Here is a 16029-nt window from a genome sequence, read left to right as displayed (position 1 = left end):
TGGAACAGCACTTCTGAGCATAGTCCCTGACAGATTGTAGAATCCATGACTTTTAGGGTTAGCCAAGTGTTTAAGATAATCTAGCCCAACCTTCTTGTGCTGCAAGATGTGTTTGAAGGGAATTTAGAACATGCTTCATTTGAAAGGTAACTCTTCTCACAGAATAGGCAACATGAAAGAAGGAAAAAGAAGCTCTAATACAGAACAGAATGCTGGAAGTGACTTATTCTTGGGGCGATGCCAGGACCGTGTGCTTAGTGTCCATGTGAGCATTCATCCCTCATTCCTTCTCTCGCATATCCACTTCTGCCAAATGCCCAGCCTCTGGGAGATGCAGAAAGGAATACAACCCAGATCTTGTCTCGTGGAACCCATAGCCCCGGAGCAGTACTGTCAGTGCAGACAATTCAGTCCCTCCTTGTCCTTCCTTCAGCAAACATTTAACAAGTGCCTTTGGTGGCCCAGGCACTCTGGACACCCAGGATGCAGTGGGAAGCAAAATAGACCAAGTCTGCCCTCCAGTTGCTGACATTCTGGGAGGGAGAAAGGGACAGACCATGAACAAACCTGGCTCTGTGCTGGAGTTCCTCTAGGGGTATTTCATGGTGGAGGTGGTGCTTTGGCGGATGTCTGAAAGATACTCACTGGGTAGCAAGGAAGGAAAGACATTCGAGGCATAGAAAAGACCATAAGCAAAGGCACCGCCATGTAAAATAGCCTGGCAGGTTCAGAGAACAGCAAGCTGTTCACTCCAACTGGAGTTCAGGAGGTGGGAGAAAGAACACGAGCTAGGATGCAGAAGTGGGCCAGGTCCAGGTCAAGAAGGGACCCGTGTGCTAGATCAAGAACTTGGGCATTTCCCCTCTGGAAGAGGATGAGAAGCCCCTAAAAGTTACTAGCAGGAGATGATATGTTCAAACTGTGTCTCAAAGTTACTCCAGTTTGTGGGAACAGGAAAATAGGCATCAAGAGATTCATACTGGAGCCCCAGGATGGAGCAGGTGCCCCTGGTTCTGAGGTGTTCTCCGCTATGGGAGCCTAGTGGTGTTGGAGGAGCCCAGACGCCTCTTCTGCATCCTTCTGCTGGGGGTAACCAGCACTTAGCTGATCTCCCTGAGGAAGCAGAGAACAGCAAGTCAGGGGCCTTCTCAGTTTCCCTGGAGGGATACAGGAGGACAGCCACTCACCCCTCACTACATGAGGAGACCCTTGTTCCCATAGGATCACCTGCTCTCCGAAGCTTGTGAGAGGCCACACCCCCAACTAAGGGCTTTCGTCTCTCCTCCTGACCCTGGCTGCTTTCCTTCCTCTTTCCCTTCTTCCCTCGCTCTCCTTCCTCCTGGACACTGTGCTGGTGCCTGACAGCAATGAATCCCTGGGACCACCAGGAAGAAGGCTAGTTCTTAAAGGACCTACCTCCCACACAGTCTGCCAAGATCTCTGCATTTAATCTCAGCTTAGAAATCTATTTTATGGCAAGAGCAAGTCTGGGAGGAGAAAAACTTCTTGCAGTGCTAACCAATGGACTTTTCGTGTTTCTCTGCTTTAAATTTGATTGGCTTATGTATGTGGACAGACAGACTTCAAATTCCTCTCCTGTGATACTTAAATAAAGCCACTCCATACCCTCCCTACTCTATCCACAAGGTATCAGTGAGTTTGGGGCATGCCATTTTCTTTCTATGATTCATAGAGGTCACTGACCTCAAGGCCCCTCCTGTCACATTGTTACTATCCCGGGCCCGGGCTTCCCGTATGAATAAGACTGGTCAATAACGATGTGGACAGAGCGACTTGGCCTGGTTGCTGTGACTGCTGCCTCTTTGCCCCAGCATTTGTAGCAGGACCAGTTTTACAGAAAGGAATGTAACTACTTTTGTTTCTGGTCTGCTAGAAAAAATATTCTTTGTTCCAATCATTTACAGACTCTCTCTGCTGTCTCTTTTAATGAATCTAGATGTCTAGACACCTATATTTGCCCCTCTGTTGAGGACATCTTGTCTCTGACAAGAAAAAGAAAAAAGCAAAACAAGAATTCTTAAGCATGAAGAATTTGCTTGGTAAGATTTAACTATTTGTATACATGTGTGTGTGAGTGTATGCTCAACTTACCTTACCACCTGACCGACAGAACCGGCCTGACCTGCAGTTTGACCAGCTCACAAGGGTTGCAGAAGGCAGCTGCCACCACCCCACCCACCCCTGCTTACTGTTCTGTTGTCCCAGGAGGTTGTTGAATTCCACAGGGTGCTGCAAAGATAGTATCACTTGACAACCTTGACGTCTCTGAGCCAAGCAAGCCCGGGCCCCCGATGCAGCCCTTGGAATTGGGTTTAGGGACCAAACCTCAGCCCTAATTCATTCATTCCCCTGATACTCACTAAGCATCTATCATTTGTCAGGCACTGCGCTAGGCACCATGCCAGATAGCAGAGAGAGAGCAGTGAGTAAAAGGAGCACAGCCCCTGTCCCTACCGAGCTCACAGCCTTGAGACTTTTGAAAACTGGGGATTTACGTCTGTTCTTTGCCTGAACAAGTGCCCATGTGCCTGGAGCCAAGCAGGGCCATGTGTATGGTTCCATCTTCTGGTCCATGGCAGACATGGGGCTGGGGTCCTGAGGAAATAAGTTATTTAGAAACTTGCCGGCAGGCATTCTGAATATCTGAATAACTAATAAATAAAGAAATAAAACAAAATGCAGAGCTTCCTAAAACCCATGAGGGAACTCCTAAATAGGGGGAAATTCAGGATCACTCTTGGATCCTAGCAAAATCAGCAGGCTTCATAGAGTACAAGTAAATAAAACAGAATTTGGCCATTTTCCATTTTGTTTCCTTGAATGTGGATGATCTCTAGAGAGCTAAAAATTTCACTAGAGACCACCATGGTTGTATCCATGATTGACGGGTAGACACACACATATATATATATTTACGTACGTAGGTAAGAAACCGCTATGGAACCTTTCTCTAGCTTATTGCTATTATGTAGTGCCATGGTTTTGGTATTGTCGGGGAATGAATTGTTCCCACATAAGTGGTCATTTGCAAATTACCAAAATTACCTTTAAAACATGATGTTTATTTGACATTAACTATTTGTGATCATTTTTTTAAAATATTATAGTTCCCTGCCTTCTTAAACTTTAATTCTATTTAATATATTATATATTTTTTGATGCCTTGAGAAATAATATGTAGGTGCACCTGAGTGGCTCAGTCAGTTAAGCATTGAGCTCTTGGTTTGGGCTCAGGTCATGATCTCTGGGTTGTGAGATCGAGCCCCGAATGGGCTCCCTCACTCTCTGCCACTCCCCCTGCTCGTGCATGCACGCTCTCTGTCTCTCTCTCTCAAATAAATAAATAAATCCTTCTTTAAAAAAAAAAAAGAGAAATTAATATCTACCATAGTGTTAGGCACATGAGGATTACTGTGTGTGTGGAAGCAAATTTTAAAGTGTAGAGTACTAAGTAAAGATAATGGGTTCTAATAAGATACTTTACTACAATATGGTAATGTTCTCAAAACTAAATGAAAAGGGTAGGGATAGTTCGTCTTCTACCAAGTGGTTCCAGACAACTTTCTGAATTTTCATTTCTGTTCAATTCCCACCTCTTCATTTATTGGTGTTGACTGATACTGATACTTCTTTCTGTTGTCAGTTTATCCCCAGCAGTCTCCTAATTTGCTGATTCCAATCTATTATAGGCCAGAAAACCACTTTTATTAGACTTGCTTCTGAAACATGAGTTGGTAGACTGAATTGGAGCTTGCAGAACTTTCCTGTGAGTAATTGACATAGATTTTGTGGAAAGACTGGGCCTTCTGAGGGCAGGGATGTCTGTGACTTATCTCTAGCTCCTTCCAGGTGCCTCATACTGCACTTGGCCAGAGTAGATGCTCAGTAAACCTTTCATGAATAGACTAATTTGTCTGCTCGGAGGCCTGCTTGCTTGCTTCCTGGTTCTGGGCTGGATTCCAGGTAGTCACAGTTGGAGGAAAGGGGCCCTCTGGGTAAGGAGAATCCGGCTGTTTTCCATTTACATAACAGGATAGACTCCACAGCCTTCCTAGCCACTCTCCTTGGGATCCTATGCAATGAGTGCAGCAGTTGTCATTTTACAGACATAAAATCTACAGACTCTCCCAGGCCTGTTCCATTTCTAAACCAGACTCACCACTACTCAGTACCCCACCTCCACTTTCCTTTTTTTTTTTCTTTTTTAAATTTAAATTATTCAAGTTATACCAAGGATTCACGTTATCAGTATATTATACTCAATAGCATCTGTTTCCAGAGTATCAGACCAGCTTTGCGGGCACTCAGAACTCAGAAGACCGATGGCGGCAAGAGTCACAAGCCAGCGCTCACCGCAGAGCAACACCGCCCGGCAGCCTGCCCTGGAGCGTCTGGCTCTCTCCCCGACCCCCCTTTCAGATCCTTCGGTCTTATGGTTTGAGGCAAACCCTTGGCACCACCCAGCACAGCCAAGAACTGGTTATTTGATACCTAGCCAAGCAGAATATAGGTTTTTGAAGAAAGGCCTTTTGTGTTGGTTTAATCTGTGTATGTCAGCTGGTTTAGTCTTTGTGTGATGGCCGTGTGTCATCCTCATCTTCACGTGGGCTGGCAGAGGTGTGCGAGAAGCTGGCTGGCAGCCAGACATGGGAAGGAACTCCAGCGAAGGGACAGAAAGGCTCTGTACCCAGGAAGGGGCGGCCTCAGGACTCTCCTGGGCAGGCCTGGGAGGTGAGAGGCCACCACTCAGTCAGAGGAGTTTTCCAGACCCAGCTCCACCAGTGACCAGCTGGGGGGAGCTGGGGCAAGTCTCTCGAACTTTCTGAGTGTTAGATTTCTTCTTATAAAAGAGCAGAGTCATCCCTGTCTACCTGCTTCAGAGTGTTCAGAGACTGAGACCATGTAGGTAAGGAGCTTTATAAACTCTTGAGTACTGGCTCTGCCCGTGACAGGCTTTACATTGTGGTGAGTGTTGCTGAGCTTCTAGCAATGCAGTGTCCTAGAGGACTTTGGATTCCTTTACACCAAATGAGAGAGCAGTGTCACTCATGACCTGCTTTGGTGGGGGGAGGGTTTGGATCTTTTCCAGACCCTTCTCTATGACCAGGCCAAGGAGAGCTGAATTGGTACTCAGGACCTTGAGGTTCCCAAACCCAACTTCCTTCTAGGGTAGAAGATAGCTTATCATAAAATTCATTCTTTAGGGAAGTCTTAGGAGTCAGTTCGGGCTGTAGTGTGGTTCTCACAGTTCTGGAGACTGGACGTCTGAAATCAGGGTGCCAGCCTGCTTGGGTTCTGAGGAGGACTCTCTTCCAGGTTGCAGACAGCCAGCTTCTTGTATTCTCACAGGCCAGGAGCAGCCCTGAGAGCTCTCTGAGGTCTCCTCTATAAGGACACTAACCCCATTCATGAGCGCTCCTTCGTTGTCATTTTCAGTCACCTCCCGAAGGCCCCACCTCCTGATGCCATCACACTGGGGGTTAGGATTTCAACATGAGTGGAGGAGGGACATGAACATTCATTCTATAACAAGGGACAACATATACAGACCTGCGGCAACATGACGTGAAGCCCATTGAAACCTCTGAGTCAGAAAATGGGCTCTGGACCTAAGAAGAAGAGATATAGTAGGATTCTTCCCCAAGGCCAGGCACAGATGAATTTGTTAACTATAAACCCCCTGTCACTTTGATTCACTCATTCCAGTAACTCTCATGTGTCTAGCCCTCCAGGAGAGCAATGGAACACACAAGAGTGAAAGACACAGTCCTGGCCCTTTTGGAACTAGAAATGAAGCTATACACACTTACATCGTAATTGCTGCTGCCATGTTTTTGGTTTGAAAATGAAGGACTGTTGCTGGCTGTGCTGCCTGGGCAGACTTCCTGGGCTTAAGGATTTCCTTATGTGCTTTAAGGGAAGCTCATCACAGGTCTGAATCAGGAGCCCACAACACAAGCCTATTAGCTTTAGCCCTTCTTACTCTGTTTTCAGATTGACAAGTCTAGCATAACAGCCTCAACAGCCTCAACACACACACACACACACACACACACACACACACACAGAGTTAGCTAAGCCTCTCTTTCTCTGTACCACTCATCTTTGTTTCTTGGATCGTGCTTATGCTGGGATTTTCTTTTCAGAGCTGTCAGAATGCACTTCCTACCCCACCACCGCAAGATCCTGGCTGGCATCCCCAGCTCTGTTTGCAGAGCTCTGTCCTGTGCAGGCAGGGCCAGGGAGAGGCCACGGCAGTGGCTTCCCAGGTAGCCTGAAGCTTTCTGAGGAGTCTCCGCCAGCATGCAGGGCCTGCTGCTGCCAGACCCCCATTCTAATGTGTGGCCCTTATGGAGAGAGGAGGGTGGGATGATGGAAAACACTCATTAGGTCTCGTACTGGGAGGGGGCTTCTGGTCCTACAAGTATATGGAAGCCAGATCCAGCAGGAGAAGACTTGGAGCAGCAAAACTGGTGAGATAACCATTCACATTATAGTCACAGATTCGTATTATATTCTAAACCCTGAAGGCTACCATCTATCTCTCTCCCTGTTTTTTTCTTTTAATTCCAGTGTAGTTAACAGACAGTGTTACAATAGTTTCAGGTGTCCAGTATAGTGATTCAACAGTTCTATACAGTCCTCAGTGCTCATGATGATCCCCCCACCACCTCCCCTCTGCGAATAATTTATCTGTTCTGTACAGTTGAGAGTCCGTTGTCTTTTCTTCTTTGCTCATTTGTTTTCTTTCTTAAATTACAAATACGAGCATCTGTCTCTCTCTGACTTCTTTAATAATATTTTTTAAAGATATATTTATTTATTTGAGAGAGAGAACACGAGCAGGGCGGGGAAAGGTGCCCCTCTGACTGACTTCTTTCACTTAGCATTATACCCCTCTAGATTCATCCACATAGTTGCAAATGGCAAGATTTCGTTCTTTTCATGGCTGAGTCATATTCCATTGTGTATATCCACCATATCATCTTTACCCATTCATCAGTCGGTGGACACGCAGGCTGCTTCCCTAAGTTGACTATCGTAAATAATGCTGCAGTAAACATATGGGTGCATGTGTCTTTTTGAATTAGTGTTTTTGTCTTCTCTGGATAAATACCCACTAGTGGAATTACTGGATCATATGGGAATTCTATTTACTATTTTGAGGAACCTCCATACAGTTTTCCCCAGTGGCTGCACCAGTCTGCATCCCCACCAACACTGCACGAGGATTCCCCTTTCTCCACATCCTTGCCCACACTTGTCATTTCTTGTGTTTTTTATTTTAGTCATTCTGAATGACACCTCACACCTCAGGTGATATTTCTTTGTGGTTTTGATTTGCATTTCTCTGATAATGAGTGATGTTGAGCATCTTTTCATGTGTCTGTTGGCCATTCAGATCTCTTCTTTGGAGAAATGTCTGTTCGTGTCATCTGTCCATTTTTTAATTGGATTATTTGGGGTTTAGGTGTTGAGTTGTTTAAGTTTGGTTTTTGGTTTGGTTTGGTTTTCTTTTGTTTTTTTAGAGAGAGCATGTGTAGGAGTGGGAATGGGCGTGCAGCAGAGGAAGAGAGAGAGAGAGACAGAATTTTAAGCAGACTTCATGCCCAGCCAGGATCCCAAAGCAGGACTCAGTCTCAGGACTCCTGAGATCAGGACCTGAGCTGAAATCAAGAGTCAGACACTTAAGTGACTGAACCACCCATGTATCCCTATAAGCTCATTATACAGTTTGGATACTAACCCCTTATGTCATTTGCATATTTTTGCTCCCATTCTGTAGGCTGTCTCATAATTTTGTTGATTGTTCCCTTTGCTGTGCAGAATATCTATCCCTATTTTATAGAAAGGACCCTGAGGCTCAAATTGGTTAACTGACCAGAGCTAGCCTTAGGGCCCAGGGCTACCCAACAGCAAGCCCTCTTGAGCCTGTAGATTTGTGACTTACGGCCACTGAGAGACAATTGATTCCCCATCAACTCTGAAATATACCTGGTTAGCGAGGGTAGTCTTTCTTTCTTTTTTTCTTTTAATTTTATTTATTTGACAGAGAAAGAGACAGCGAGAGAGGGAACACAAACAGGGGGAGTGGGAGAAGGAGAAGCAGGCTTCCCGCTGAGTAGGGAGCCCACTGGGGGGCTCCATCACAGGACCCTGGGATCATGACCTGAGCTGAAGGCAGATGCTTAACGCCTGAAATATTATGCTGGCCAGGAGCAGTTGAGGAATCAGCGCTGTGCTATGGGCTGAATTGTGTCCCCCAAAATGCATATTCTGTCCCTTAACCCCCAATGTGACTGTACTTGGAGATGAATAAGGTCATAAGGTAGAGTCTTAATGAGATAGGATTGGTGGCCTTCTAAGACTAGAAAGAGAGCTCTTTCTTTCTGTGTACACTCACCGAGGCAAGCACTCATGGAGGTGTCGGTCTACGCACCAAGAAGAGAGCACTCGTCAACCATGCTGGCACCCTGATCTTAGACTTTCAGGCTCCAGAACTATAAGAAAATAAATTTCCGTTGTTTAAGACATCCAGTCTATGGTATTTTGATACGGCAGCCGGAACAGACTAAAGCAGGCTGGTATTTGCATCTAGGAGCTTCTCTCCACCTAAAATTCCTCCCCACCCATCTGCCCTGAGGTCCAACCCACCCTCACAGTGCAGCCTTCCACCTTTACCTAAAAGTAATCCTTCCCTCCCACGGGGTCCCCTAATCCTTTGTCCTTCCCTTCTGATGACCCAGTCTCCTTTGTATTAGCTGTCATTTGCGTACATACCTCTGCTCCCTGAGAGCTGAAGCATGGATTCTGTGTTCCTATAGCACTTGGCACAGGAGGCACTCAGTAAATGTCGGCTGAATTTAGAGCTCTCTCCCGGCTTTGCCTCTCACTGCATCAAGTTATACTTCACCTATACTCTCTACTTTGTGAAAGCACAACAATTAGAGCTGGTGGATGGCCAGAGGTTGGCAGATGAAGGAATCAGCACATCCAGTTATCTAGTCCAGATTCCTTTAAAAAAAAAATTTTTTTTTACTAGATTCCTTCTTAACACTAGCATTCAGATCCTCCTGGCCCTCCAGCAGGCTGTAGTACACATTGGCAGCATGTAAAGCCTTCTTATAAAGCCCCTTCTTCCCAGAACTGTTGATAGTTCCAAAACAAAGAGAGAGTGGGCGGTCCTCCCCCCTCCCCGCCACCATCATTCCCCCAAACCCCTGTCAATCATACTAACGAAAAAAGTGGTGAATACCAGGACATTTGGGTAAGAGATGTCTTTCACTGATGGTGGAATTATGCCCACCGGTTTCTGCTGAGAAGACCAGAGGAGGGACCCATGGTGCTCATAAGTACTCTTTCTTGTGTTCTAGCACAGGCAAATAGTTTCCGTATGATTTGTCTTAAATTCAAAGTGTAGGAATCTAGTTTTGAATGAAAAGGAATATATTTAAAGATCCAGCACCCTTGGTCATGTTCTCTCTCTTTATGGGGGCACTGGTGACACAGGTGTTTTCACTTTATAAAAATGGAGCTGTTTACTTAAGAGGTGCATGTATGTTATGCTTTGATGAGAAGTTTACTTTTGAGAAAATTCTCTACCTTGAAACCCAGAGAAACTGGACCATTTTCCCAGCGTTACACAACAAACTGGTGCCGGGAGTAAAGGCAAGAACCCAGGCCTCCCAGCTCTTTAGTTAGTACCTATGTGGAACTGCGCCTAAGAGCAAGTGGAAAGTTCAATTTCAATTTCTTTTGATCTGATTGTTGCTGGAAATTCCCCTCATTTCCTTGGAGCGCTGCTGTGCATCTGAAAGTGGACATCATATTGGAGAGGGGGTCTTCTCGTTATTATGGAGCCATCCTGGCCCCCTACATGCTGTCTAACTGATGACTGTGACCCCCAAAGAAATCTATAGCCAAGCACCTCCTTTCTCTCAGGGCAGTGGTCTGGAAAGGAGCTCTGTGGGAAGCCCCTTTGGGTGTGTGTTGGCCTGTGTGCCCTGAAAGGAAGGGCAGGTGGCCTGGCCAGGCTCAGGGTAGAACTCACCTTAGGCCTTATCAGCAGCCACTGGTCTAGAGAAAGGTGACAGACCGATAATTACAGCTCCATCTGGAAGGCAGAGAGAGAGAAAACATCCTTGTAAATCTGAGATTTTTCTTAACCGTTTGCATTTCATTCATTTGCCAAGACTTTCATATTCCGTGATGACTCTCTAAACCTTGGAAAGCTGGAGCAGCTCGTGTGACATTTGACCATGCCAAGGCCTGAGAGCGAGTGACTGGATAAAATAAACCTGAGCCTTGCCCTCAGCCCCTGATCTGCACCAAGCCTCTCGGGCAACTCTCTCCTGGCCCCGAAGGCCCTGCTCAGCAAGATCATGCTCTCTGTGCCCCAGCCTTGCTTCCCCGCCCTTGTGGGAAGTGATGAGCCTAATGACCACTCACCTGTGCTCACTGACAGCAAAATGCCACCCCTCTGTACCAGAATTACCCAGGAGTGGTCTTGCCCACTAGGTCTCAGTGCCCTAGTTTGGCCCCACCCCGGACTTCCTAATCTTGTCTTCCCACAGTGTCAGAAATATGGTTCAAAGGACAGTGCTGATGAGATATCCCACTGCCTCACAGCCAAGCCAGGGGGTGTGGCTCTTAACCACCCCCCCCCCCCCACCTTCCCCAGCAGACCTCTTACCTATAACCTGATTAAGTTCTCTCCTGGGTGGTCCTATGGGTAGAACACCCTACCCAAGGTGACCAAACTTCCTAACTCCATTTGTGTCTTCTGCACTATAGAGACTTAAAAATAGTGGCCTCTGGTAGGTCATCTCATGAGACTGCTGGTGACCTCTGTAAGCTCACTTCTTCAACGGGCAAGTGAGAGCCAGCTCCATTCCTGGAAGGAACTTCCAGGCCCCCGAGGGGCTCTGCTTTGGCCCATGAGGGTCAGGAGTCCAGGTGGAAGAAGTTCTCATTAAGCTGGCACGTTCTGTGCTCATTTACCAGGAACCAGGAGCTGTCATCTTTGAGTTAACATTGTGCCTGTGCCAGCCAGACTGGCTGGTTTAATATCTTTTCAATTAGTGAATCTTCCAATAATAGCATTTTAACAATGAAGTTCCAAAGAAAAAAACTTCTGCTTCATTTTTGGACAAGGGGGAAAAGAGACTTATAATAATGGGATCATTATAAATTCTAAAGTGGTGGTCATTTGGCTGTGCTACAAAATTTGTAGCTAATAATTAAAATAAAGCTTTAAGTAAATGCTTTATCAATAAAATAGATGATGGGACATATTTTTCTCAGCCAGTGGTCAGAAACGGCTGCACCTAGCCATGTGCTGAATTGTCACACTGTGAGTCTTTAAAATTCCTGCTGGATTTGAAGGTATTAACAAGTCCCTATCAACATTCTCTAAAGGTTTTTGATGTCATTTTAGCTATTGAACTAAAATATGTGAACTATTACTTTGTTGATTTTGTTCTTAAACCGAACTGCATTATCATCTGAGAGTGTGTTCTTAAAGTATTGTTAAAAGTACTTTGAAAACTTGTAAATCCCTGTAATTTATGTTTCTCCTGCCTCTGCTATTTCACTCTGTCCTTCTGGTTTTAATTTGAATGCAGTCCTGTCTGGGTGTGTACCTGTAAAATTATGTTTTTCCAAGTACAATTTACAGTCCTGACCTTAGATTTTACAGTGTTCCTAGCTTTCTATGAGCTTCCTCTTATACCAAGAAGTGGGCTTTGGGTCACCAAGCTCTTTCATATTAGAACCGTCTAATCAAGGTTACTTGAAACAGATCTGATTTTGACATTTCCTTAGTTTATCATGGAGGACTAGGGAGTAAATTAGGAGGGCTTCCCTTCAAGCCCATTAATTGCATTGCCCCATTTCTTAAAATGTACACAGTTGTAAACCTAGACTGCTTCAAGACAAGAGTCTCATTTATCTAAACAATTCTCCTTTTAGACTCAATGGCACTGATGGAAACACAGATAAGGAGTATGGATCAGAGGAAGGATCTTTTGGAGCCTGTGCTTGCTGAAACTTCCCACTCTCCTTACAGTCCCCTTTTCTTTGCAAGGGCTCATCTGCGTAGTGAATAGGTCTGTCTATTCCAGGAGCTAGGTTCGGGGAAGACTGCAGCAGGCAGAGGGGTAGGAGAGGGCATCTTTCTTCTGAGCGAGCTTTTGGCAGGTTTCAAGCAATAGGGCGGCTCTGCTTTAAGGGGGAGAAGGGGCAGGCGCGTTATTAAAGCGGTGTGTATCCTGAATCCATTTCGTAGGCACCCTCTCTCCTTTGGCAGCCATGCTCTTTACTGTGGAGTGTAAATGGCTGCAGAACTTTGGGAAGGAGATTTCTTTCTGTTCCTTTCCAGTAGCACTTAGGAGTTCCGAGTCTCTCTTTTTTGTTGTTGTTGTTTTTTATTTTTTGTTGTTGTTGTTGTTGTTGTTGTTCTTTTTCCTCTCCCTCTCTCCTTCCACTCCTTCTGCCTGTCCTCCATGTTTCTTACAGACACTATTGGGGCTGCAGGAGGAAGGAGCAGGCACGGCTCTCTGGCAGTTGACATAGGTTCCCTCCTGTTTCAGGTAATCGTACAGTCTGGCCGCCACCCCACGGTCCTGCAGAAGCTCTGCCAGCTGCCCTTCCAGTATTTCAGTGACCCACGGCTGATCAAAGTGCTGTTCCCTTCACTTATCGCTGCTTGTTACAACAACCGTCAGAACAAGATCATTCTGGAGCAAGAGATGAGCTGTGTTTTACTGGCCACGTTCATTCAGGTACCTTCTGTCTCCTGCCTGATCCCCTGGCTTTATGTGTAAGCTAATGCAGTGGAAAAGTAAAAGTGAACCAGCTGTTTATTCTTGCCATTTTGAATTTTGCGCGTATCTCTGTGCTTGAAAATTACTTTCTAAAATATGAGGGTAGTAAAACTGGGGTTGAGTGTTATGCAACTTCTACTTGGAGGATTTCAAGAAAAGGACATTTTTCCAGTTGATGAAATGGTAAAACCCACACCAAGGAAATGTTTTTAAAAAAATGGCCCAACTTCTTTAAGGCTTTAGCACTGACATGCATCTAGCTTTCAGCCTTGCTGCAGGGAACAGATAAGGATTACGGAAGAAAGATCAAGTAAAACTTCAATTGATTTGTAAGTTTTTAAATAAATATGATTCATATACACATCTGTGTATGTGTCATAAAATCTTGTTATATTGCTTTCTTAAAAGATCTAATGCTTGTAAGAATGGCCTTATATTTTTCTGATCCAGCTCAAGTCTATAGGACTGGAATCAGAATTAGCGCTGGAGCAAAGTATAGCAACGTTTCCGAAGCTAAATTAACTCAGTCAACTGACAATAGAAAATCAAGTTGGCTATTCTTTTTCCCGTCATTGTAGATCATTAATTGTTGAAAATCTTCCATTTTCTTTTAAATGTTCTACCATAAAAACCAGTGTGTTTTTGTTCCATGACGTACGTGTGATTAACAGACAATGTTTTCTGTTTGTAATAATGAAACAGAAAGCAGAGCTCTGTATTAGTGTTTTCCCTTATCCTGGCTAGTATGCACATATCATTGTTGAAAGGATGCGATCCTTCCTGGCTGGTTGGGATGGCTGAAGAGTCTAGCTTTCTTCACCTTAGACAGCAGTTCGGGGTTTACATTTTTTAAACTATCCTCTATAAGATGACCAATCAATAAATACAACTAGATCAGTTGTGTTTAGAAATGTCTACTTTCAGCTTAGTTATTCTCTTTGAGTCTGGGTTCTATTTTCTGAAAAATTTTTCAAAGCTATTCAGATCCACAGGTAGGGTATGGATTTTCAAAAAAAAAAAAAAAACTTACAGTTAAATTAAAATCTTGATGAAGTCTTATGTAACCATCAATTCAACATTTAAGAATTCTCATATATTCTTAAAGCCTTATGGTTAAAAATTAAATAGAAAATATGATATAGAGGTTTTTTAAGACTGATCTTAGAATTCTTTCTCTTGTTCAACAGGTAATTCTTTCCCTCCACCGCCCCCGCTCTGGGGTACTGGGCACTGTTCTAGGCACTGGGAATAATCAATCAAAAATAAGCAATCAAAAAATACAGCAATACAAAAAAAAAAAAACAAAACATAAAAATCCCTGCCTTTATAGATCTTTCATTAAAGTTGGGGGAGTCAAACAAACAAACCAACAAAAAAATAAGTCAAACAAATAGCATGTCAGATGGTGTTAAGCGCTGGAAAGAGGGGTAGGGACTTCCAGGGGGTGATGAGCAGAGAGGCCTCAACCAAGACAGTGATATTTGAGCAAAAACAATCTTGCTTCTATACCAGCTTAGTCCCTTACATTTTCAACTGCCTGGAAAACAATTTATAAAAGTACAAATGATATCAGACTCTAAAGTAAAGAACATACGTATTACTTGTTTTTATCTCGTATTGATCTTAAAGTATTTCTCTCTCTCTTTTTTAAAGATTTTATTTTTTATTTGACAGAGACACAGCGAGAGAGGGAACACAAGCAGGGGGAGTGGGAGAGGGAGAAGCAGGCTGCAGGACTCAATCCCAGGACCCTGAGATCATGACCTGAGCCAAAGGCAGATGCTTAACAACTAACCCATACAGGCACCCCATCTTTAAAGTATTTCTAAGACAGTTAAATGTAATTTAACACATTTAACATACATTGGGACACACACATTTTGTAAATGTTATAGAAATTTCTTATTTGAGATAGCTTCTTAGATTAGTGAAATTGAATCAGGTCTTCATTTCTATAATTATTATCAGGGGAATAAATATATATTAGATTTGAGTTTATAGAATGGTTCTTTGAGGTCCCCATGTGTTAGAGTATTAATAGTCACTAGAAAATGATACTAAAAATAGGAGCTGGTGGTATGTCATAGGTTTATGAAAATTTACGTATTATGTACGATATTTTTCACTTTCCCCCTAAAAGTGAAATTTCTAGACTTTAAAGATTTAGATGTAGATTGTAGAAGACCTTTTAGAATCATGCTTTTTTAAAAAGTGTTAAAAACCTGTCAATATTTTAGGATAATTAATCTGCCCAAAGCCTTCAGTTTGTTAGCTGAAAGAAAGTTATCGTTTTTACAACAGACAGCAGCATAGCCACTACTGATCCTTAGCAAGATGTAAGTCATCACTGTTCAATTTAAATTGAGAGAACCTGAACATCAACTTCATAAGCTTTTATATTTGGGCTCCAGAGTATTCATGCTAAGATGGTTCTCTCAGAATTCAGAAGCACATCTGAAGCTGCCCTCAGCGGAATTCTCTGTGTCTAGCTTTGGTATAAAAACACTTTCCTTGTCTCACACAGGATTTTGAACAGACATCAGGTCAGGCAGATAACCAGCCTCATCAGCCCAAAGGTACGTCTCTATTGAAATCAAATTGTCGTGTGTTTGTTAGCCGAACAGACATGTTTCTAACTCCACCCTCTGGAACTGTTACAGGAATCAATTTATTACACCACCTAAAACATTTGAGATCTGGATATCAAGTATATTTCAATGAGTAAAGAAACAGACTTTGTCATCAACATGAATGCATCAGAACATACAGAGAAATCTATGGAAGTAAAAATCTATGGAAGTAAAAGAAAAGCACAAAACATCTTTCTGTAATTTATATTCACCTCATGCAAGATATAATAAATGGTGACTAATTACTAAAGAGCTGCTTCATAATACAGAGACAAGCAGATCATTAAGATTCACCTACATTCCTCACATAAATGCTAAAATCACATGGGTTTGGTTTCCTATGTTCAGAATAAAACTATTAATGATAGTAGTCCATATTTTCCCCCTATTTTTTTTTATTGAGAATATAAAGTATAAAATTGTTTTTCTTGGAGAAAAAGCCAACAGATTAGCAAGAGTTCAGAGACCAAAGATTTATAAGCTTTTTTTTTTCCTGTAGTGTTCCTGATGAGGTGTTTCCTATGATCAGAGCAAGAGATGTAGAATCTTAAAGT

General features: G+C 43.6%; 1 protein-coding gene across 4 annotated transcripts in view; it reads left to right on the top strand.

Annotated features, from left to right (window-relative positions):
* The window catches only part of SCAPER (S-phase cyclin A associated protein in the ER), a 521195-nt gene that overhangs the window by 502191 nt on the left and 2975 nt on the right, over window positions 1–16029 (top strand). For all 4 annotated transcript variants that reach the window (XM_059180289.1, XM_059180288.1, XM_059180286.1 and 1 more), the window contains 2 exons: window positions 12612–12803; window positions 15370–15421. In XM_059180289.1, the coding sequence (XP_059036272.1) occupies window positions 12612–12803; window positions 15370–15421 (244 nt within the window). The remainder of the gene's footprint in view (window positions 1–12611; window positions 12804–15369; window positions 15422–16029) is intronic.

This window comes from Mustela lutreola, chromosome 7 (assembly GCF_030435805.1).
Source record: "Mustela lutreola isolate mMusLut2 chromosome 7, mMusLut2.pri, whole genome shotgun sequence".
Lineage (NCBI taxonomy): Eukaryota > Metazoa > Chordata > Mammalia > Carnivora > Mustelidae > Mustela > Mustela lutreola.
The sequence above is the reverse complement of the archived record's forward strand: the minus strand, read 5'-3'. Positions and strand labels throughout refer to the sequence as shown.